Source organism: Gorilla gorilla, chromosome 1 (genome assembly GCF_029281585.2).
Source record: "Gorilla gorilla gorilla isolate KB3781 chromosome 1, NHGRI_mGorGor1-v2.1_pri, whole genome shotgun sequence".
In the NCBI taxonomy this organism is placed as follows: domain Eukaryota; kingdom Metazoa; phylum Chordata; class Mammalia; order Primates; family Hominidae; genus Gorilla; species Gorilla gorilla.
Window position 1 is genome coordinate 224,057,218 of NC_073224.2, and position 7,489 is coordinate 224,064,706.

The window sequence follows — 7,489 nt, forward strand, 5'->3', positions numbered from 1 at the left end:
CACCTGCCTCAGCCTCCCAAAGTGCTGGGATTACAGGGGTAAGCCACCTCACCCAGCCCCGTAAATATTTCTTGAGGATCTACTGCGTGCCAGGCCTTGTGCTGGGTTCCAGGAGCTGATTCAGAGAGTGCAGAGATGAAAAAAGGAGTGGGGTGTACGTGTGTATCCGTGTGTCCATGCATGTGTGTGCATCCGTATGTGTGCACATGTGCATGCATGCGTGTGTGTGTCTGTGTGCTTGGTGCCTCTCTCAGCCTGGTGGCCTGGGAGGCTTCTCAGAAGAGGTCACATCTCTGCCAAGACCAAGGGCACTGTAAGGCAGCCAGATGAGGAGGGGAAGAGAGATGGGAGGGAGGCTGGGCTGAGGGCACACAGTGTGGCTGCTGCCTGGTGCCCTGTGAGGGAGCAGGGTCCCTTCTAGCTGGGAGCAATGGCACATGCCTGTAATCCTAGCACTTTGGGAGGCTGAGGCAGGAGTACCACTTGAGCTCAGGAGTTCGAGACCAGCCTGGACAACATGACGAAACCCCATCTCTACAAAAAATTAAAAAATTAGCCAAGTGTGTTGGCACGTGCCTGTAGTCTCAGCTACTCAGGAGGCGGAGGTGGGAGGATCACTTGAGCACAGGAGGTTGAGACTGCCGTGAGGTGTGATAGCGCCACTGCACTCTAGCCTGGGTGACAGACTGAGACCCTGTCTCAGTCAAAAAAAAAAAAAGTCCCTTCCAGTGAACTCTGGACACAGACCCTTAGGCATTTGCCCTTTGGGCAGCTCTGAAGGTTGGGTGGCAGCTCAAGAAAGGCCCTTCCTGTCTGTTTCTGGGATGTTCCTGTTCCCCTCCCCTCCCCTGCCCACCTCCATAGGCTGGAGGCTGCAGAGGGTTTCAGTGGCTTTCTGCAACAGCGCCCCTGACCTTCGTGCCCCGCCAGGTGATGAAAGCCATTAATGATGGCTTCCGGCTCCCCACGCCCATGGACTGCCCCTCCGCCATCTACCAGCTCATGATGCAGTGCTGGCAGCAGGAGCGTGCCCGCCGCCCCAAGTTCGCTGACATCGTCAGCATCCTGGACAAGCTCATTCGTGCCCCTGACTCCCTCAAGACCCTGGCTGACTTCGATCCCCGGTGAGTTCTATGCCTTCTGCCCATGATGACCTCAATTTTCCTTCTGCACACTCCTGAACCACTTCGGTAGAGTGGCCACCCAGGGGAAGTTGGTGGGGGTCGGGGGGTGCTGAGGGCTAAGAGTTTATGTGTGGGCTTGACTTAGACTGGACATGATGGCCCAGGAAATCCTAATAGAAGCAACCAGCTTATGTGTCTGTGTGCAGGGCACTGCGTGAGCACTTAATATGTTTTCATTCATTTAAACAACCTACGAGATGAGTCCTCCAGTGATCCTCATTTTGTGGAAGAAGAAACTGAGACACAGGGCGATTGAATATCTTACATGGCTGGAAGTGGTCAGGCTGGGATTGTGACCTCAGGATCTGGAATCTCTGCTCGTAGCGTTTTATGATGTGGTAGTTATTGGTGGTGGTCCTGTTAGTAGGAGTGGAGGGGCAGCAGTAGTTACAGATGCTGAGCGCTCCCAACGTGCCAGGAGGTCTCATTGAACCCTACTTGACTGGGCTTCCCTGTTGCCCAGATAAGGAAACGGAGGCACGGGGCAGCCGAGTCAATCGTCCAGGTTAGGGAGCAGCAGGTGCGGGGCCCAGGGTGGACTGGGTGCTGCAGCCCCTCACCTGCAGTGCTTCCTGTTGCAGCGTGTCTATCCGGCTCCCCAGCACGAGCGGCTCGGAGGGGGTGCCCTTCCGCACGGTGTCCGAGTGGCTGGAGTCCATCAAGATGCAGCAGTATACGGAGCACTTCATGGCGGCCGGCTACACTGCCATCGAGAAGGTGGTGCAGATGACCAACGAGTAAGTCAGGCCCCTTCCCGTCCCCCTTCACCTCCCGCCTCCCACTCCAGAGGCTGCCTCCATGCCCTCCCCAGCCCTCTTCCCTGCCCCTCAATGCTCCTCTCTTTGTTCTTTCTCTTCTGGGAAGAGGCTCCTTGGAAGAGAAGGGCAGAACTCCGCCAGCAGCTGGCAGCTCTGGGCGCCCACTCTCAGCTCTCTCCTCTTCCTACATCCTTTACCAGAGTGGGGAAATAATAGTAACCGTAATCATAACAGTAGCTACTGTTTACTGAGGGCTATGTGCCGTCTCTGCTTGAGCACTTTGAATGAGAACCCAGCGGGGTGAGTCCTGTTAACAGGTGAGAAACAGGTGCAGGTGAGAAACAGATGCAGAGAAGTGCAGTGACCTACCCAGGGTCCCACAGCCATGAGGGGGAGAGCAGGATTCCAGGCCCCGTCAGTCGGGGTCCCAGAGCGCAGGGATCGGAGAGGTCATTGGTAGAGAAACAGGCTGAGACATTACCGGCTTGCCTGAGGTCACACAGCCAGTTTGGGGCAGTCTTCTCCAAGATGCCCTGACTGCTGCCCAGGAGAGAGAACCCCTGGCCTACCCCAGGCACCTCTCTCCACTTGGTTGGCTCTCAGCCTGCAGTCCCACCTGGTGAGAAGTGCCACTTACTCCCTGCTGGCCCTGGGTTTGCCCCTTTGTCAAGCTGCCCCTTGGCAGCTCTTCTCCCCTTCCCAACTCCAGCATTGAGACTTTTCCTGGCATGGCCTTGGCACAGACACCTCCTCCTGTCCCAGGAGGGGGAAGACCCTATCCTCTTAGCCTTTTGTGCCTCTAAAAATAGTGGCCAGTTTCAACAACCCAGCTTGTGCATGGTCCAAGGTCATGGCGGGAACAGACCGGGAGGCTGGGAAGTTTTGGGAACCGTATGGAGGGGATGACCTGGGCCTCCCATGGTTCTAGGTCACAGAAGTTCTGGGATTTGAGCCTGTTCATGAACATTCTCTAGGGCCTTTGGAAATTGCTCAGCTGGGCTTCCAACCTGCTGGCCAAGGCCATAGCCTCCCTCAGGGGACAGTCGGTGATGGGAAGCAGGCAGGAACAGAGCCGACCAGAGGGGAGGCGGGGACACGTGGGGAGGGGAGATGGATCACAGGATGTCTTTTGCTGCCGGCCAGCGCAGCAGGGCCACAGGCTTGGGCTCTGCACACATACCTGGGTTCAAGTCCCGCATCTGCCGCTTCCTAGCGGGTGACCTTGATCAAGTTTGATGGGATTGCATGGGTGCAGCGCAGATGACACGACTGGTATACAGTGGGTGCTAAATCCTCACTGCTCTCCTCTTTTCCTCCACTCCCTTGCTTTCCTCCCCTAGCACTATGCAAATGCCCCCTCCTTTTCTCCTTTTTCCTGGGAACATCCACCAGACCCTTTGCTCCTCCAGGGGCTCCCACCAAGAACAACACAGCCTCTCTTCTTGGGACCAGAGCTGAGGGCACGGGGAAGTGCTTATAGGAAACACATGTTCTTAGAAGCTTCCCTAAATAGCCCGGGGTGCTCCTCGCCAATTCCTTTCCCACGAGCAGGGACGGGGCGGTCTTGGATGGATGGAGGCTGTGTGTGTGTGTGCTGCAGTGCGCGTTGTTGTGAAAGGGCCTGGATAAAGGCAGGAAGTCATTCAGCGCCCCCCACCACCCACCACCCGCTCCTCCCACCAGCCACTGGTGCTCAGAGCTGGGGCCTGCATGCCTCCTCCTTCCCCTCTGCCTCTTTCCAAATAAATGGGGATCTCAAAGGACTTTTTAAAACCTGAAGCCTGGGTCTACACATGCCATGGGTCCCAATGGGAGACTTGGAGCTGGTAGCAGGGGAATGCGTGCCTTTCCCAATGGGATCAGGATTTAGGCTTCAGTGTCCCACCTCCTCCCCTTCTCAGCCTCCTGCCTGCTTGACTCCCTCCCAGGGGACCAGCTGCCTGGTCCCCTGGGGTCCCACAGCCACTGTCTCTTCTCCATTTGTGCTATTTTGGAGTCAGTTGGGTTTCTAGCTAGACTAGTGGTCCCAGATGTTTTGTGAGCAGCTGACGAAAGGGGTGGATGTTGCACCCCAGAAAAATAGCCCAACCCCAGGCTCTGTCTAGAGCTGGGACTACAGCATTTGCATCCTGTGTGGGGGTCGAGGGCACAGGCTGTAGATCTTAGGGTCTCCAGTGCCCTTGGCATAGGCTTGGCACTGAAGGAATGCTTGCTGAATGAATGAATGATCTGACACGTGAGGCTCCAGGAGCCATTTCTTACTCCCGTCTCCCTGCACCCAGGGCCAGAACACAGTAGGAGCTCACCGAGTATATGGCCTTGGAGTTCTACGCAGGGCCTCCAAAGCAAACTGTACTCCCATCCTGTGAGATTAACCACTACCATTTGCAAGAGGGACCAGAGGTGGCCCAGCAACGGCCCAACCTCCACTAAAGCATTCATTCGCTCATGCATTCATGCAGCAGACACTTCCTAGGGACCTATCTATGTGCCAGGCCTATCCTGGACCCTGGGCAGGGGTGGGGGCGGGAGCAGGTGCTGTGGGGGTGTTGGGCCCAGATGACAAGGTCTCAGCACTTGTCCTCCTGGAGCTTACAACCCACTGGTTTTTAAACCGGATGTCAGGTTTCTTCTGGGATTCAACCAAACGCAGACTCCTTGCCCCACCTGCGGAACTGCAAATCGAGTGAATCTGGGGCCAGGCCGGGGGTCCTGTCTCCTTCACCGTGGTCTGAGCGCTTTTCCAGGGACCACAATTCGAGACCTTCAAGTGTGTGGGAAACTGCTGCTTTTTCAGCACCTCCAACTGTGTAGGTTAGAAACGTCCTGTGCGGGTAGCGTAGGAAGTTCTCCCAAATGTCCCAAATGTCCCAAATGTTCCGGCCTTCCTGCTGCTGTGGGAGCACCAGCCTCTGCGGGAGGTCCTGGAGTCCCCCCGACTCACCTGGGTCTGCCCTTCCCTGCTCTGCACCTGTGCCGGGGCTCCCGGAGCCTGTGGGAAAGTCATGTCTGCAGAACTGCAACTAGGATCTTGCATCATATAATTAGCTCCCTTTACAGCCAAAAGTCGGCCCATAAAAACTTAGGTGTTTTCATGGGTTTGGGCTAGTGGGTGAGGACGGTGGAGGAGAAAACTCCCAAAGTGAGTAATAAATGCCCTCCTCACAGGTTCCTGGGAGCATAAGTGATTTCATGAGGGGACGGAGGGGCATGGAAGGGGGCCCCAGGAGATCGTGTACCCTGTGGGGGTGGGAAAGCAGGGCTGTGGGCTCCTGGGCACATCTGTCCATCTGGTACTGATGCTGCCTTCCCCCTCGGCTGCTGGTTTTGAGGTCTCTCGCCCTCCAGATGGACAGTAGCTCCCATTTTACATGGGAGGAAACTGAGGTTTCCCCAAGGGAAGACATCTTCCTAGTCACTGGATCTGGTGACCCGCAAGCCTCACCCATGAAGACTCGCAAAGTTTAACCCTTCAAGTATTTCCCGAGTCCTTCCTTCATGATCAGCAGTGGGAACTTGGAAGGAGTGAGGGAGAAATGAGGCAGCAGGTGGGAAGAGACCTTGGACAGAGAGGCTTTGAGCGACATCCCTAGAGAGTTCCTGGGAAGGAGGCCTGAGCTGGCGGCACTGGGAACAGACTAGGGGTGAGGGGAGGGAAGGCATTTGTTCATAGCTGGTTTGATTCCCAGCTCTTCCACCTCCTAGCTGTGTGACCTCAGGCAAGTCACTTCACCTCTCTGACCTCAGTTCTTTAATCTGCAAAATGGGGATGAAAAAGAGCACCTGCCTCACAGATAATTCAGAAGATTTGATTTATTTTTATTTTTTTAAAGCATCTTACAGAGTTGAGGCTTCTGTTGTTTTCCTAACTTTGTTGATGGTGGGCCACCTTGGCAAGCTTCTAGGCTGTGGCTCCTTCTCCCAGGCCTACCTAACCAGAGCTCTCTTGCCCTACAGGTCCCCAAGGCACCCTCTCCACCCTCCTCCTCTGCCTCCCTCCACTCCCCTCCCCAGCCGCCCACCGAGTCCTGTCCCCACCCAGCCTGGCCCCCTCCCCTGCTCCAGCCCCTAACTCTCCCTCTCTCCCTCCCGGCCCACAGCGACATCAAGAGGATTGGGGTGCGGCTGCCCGGCCACCAGAAGCGCATCGCCTACAGCCTGCTGGGACTCAAGGACCAGGTGAACACTGTGGGGATCCCCATCTGAGCCTCGACAGGGCCTGGAGCCCCATCGGCCAAGAATACTTGAAGAAACAGAGTGGCCTCCCTGCTGTGCCATGCTGGGCCACTGGGGACTTTATTTATTTCTAGTTCTTTCCTCCCCCTGCAACTTCCGCTGAGGGGTCTCGGATGACACCCTGGCCTGAACTGAGGAGATGACCAGGGGTGCTGGGCTGGGCCCTCTTTCCCTGCGAGACGCACACAGCTGAGCACTTAGCAGGCACCGCCACGTCCCAGCATCCCTGGAGCAGGAGCCCCGCCACGGCCTTCGGACAGACATATAGGATATTCCCAAGCCGACCTCCCCTCCGTCTTCTCCCACATGAGGCCATCTCAGGAGATGGGGGGCTTGGCCCAGCGCCAGGTAAACAGGGTACCTCAAGCCCCATTTCCTCACACTAAGAGGGCAGACTGTGAACTTGACCGGGCGAGACCCAAAGCGGTCCCTGTCCCTCTAGTGCCTTCTTTAGACCCTCGGGCCCCGTCCTCATCCCTGACTGGCCAAACCCTTGCTTTCCTGGGCCTTTGCAAGATGCTTGGTTGTGTTGAGGTTTTTAAATATATATTTTGTACTTTGTGGAGAGAATGTGTGTGTGTGGCAGGGGGCCCCGCCAGGGCTGGGGACAGAGGGTGTCAAACATTCGTGAGCTGGGGACTCGGGGGCCGGTGCTGCAGGAGTGTCCTGCCCATGCCCCAGTCGGCCCCATCTCTCATCCTTTTGGATAAGTTTCTATTCTATCAGTGTTAAGGATTTTATTTTGTTGGACATTTTTTTCGAATCTTAATTTATTATTTTTTTTTATATTTATTGTTAGAAAATGACTTATTTCTGCTCTGGAATAAAGTTGCAGATGATTCAAACCGATCTTGGCTTTCAGTCTTAGGAAAAGCAGTGGGGTCCCAGAGCTTCCTGGGTGGGAGTTGAGGGGCTGAGGGTTCCCCCCAAACCCCTAGTGTTTAAACAGAGATTCGTGCACAAGGCAGACACGTCACTTAACCCTGGGAGCAGGGGTGGGTGGGAGGTGGGCAGGGGGCCGGGAAGCAGGTTCTGCCGAGCGCGGCCTCCGTGCCAGCAGGCCCCAATCACCTTTGATCTCCAGGCTGCTCAGAGTCTTCTGGAGAGCTGGGAGGTAGGAGAACAGCAAGAGCCGCTGTCAGCTTCCCTCCCACGGCTCCCCGGAGCTGTCGAAATAGATCCTTCAACCATCCATGTAGGGCTCTGAGGTTTACACAAGCTTTTCACAGGTTTCGGCTTGTCGGAACCTCAACACTTTGTTATGAGTTTTGTGGGCGGCCCCATTTTACAGAAAAGGAAAACCAAGCTGGA

The 7,489-nt window shown here is 55.9% G+C and overlaps 1 protein-coding gene across 1 annotated transcript in view; it reads left to right on the top strand.

Annotated features, from left to right (window-relative positions):
* EPHA2 (EPH receptor A2) overlaps positions 1–7,023 on the top strand; it is a 32,055-nt gene extending 25,032 nt beyond the window's left edge. Inside the window, exons 15-17 of the mRNA XM_031003244.3 lie at positions 931–1,124; positions 1,766–1,921; positions 6,043–7,023. Of these exons, the coding sequence (XP_030859104.1) occupies positions 931–1,124; positions 1,766–1,921; positions 6,043–6,148 (456 nt within the window). The 3' untranslated portion in view covers positions 6,149–7,023. The remainder of the gene's footprint in view (positions 1–930; positions 1,125–1,765; positions 1,922–6,042) is intronic.
* The last annotated feature ends 466 nt before the right edge of the window (positions 7,024–7,489 follow it).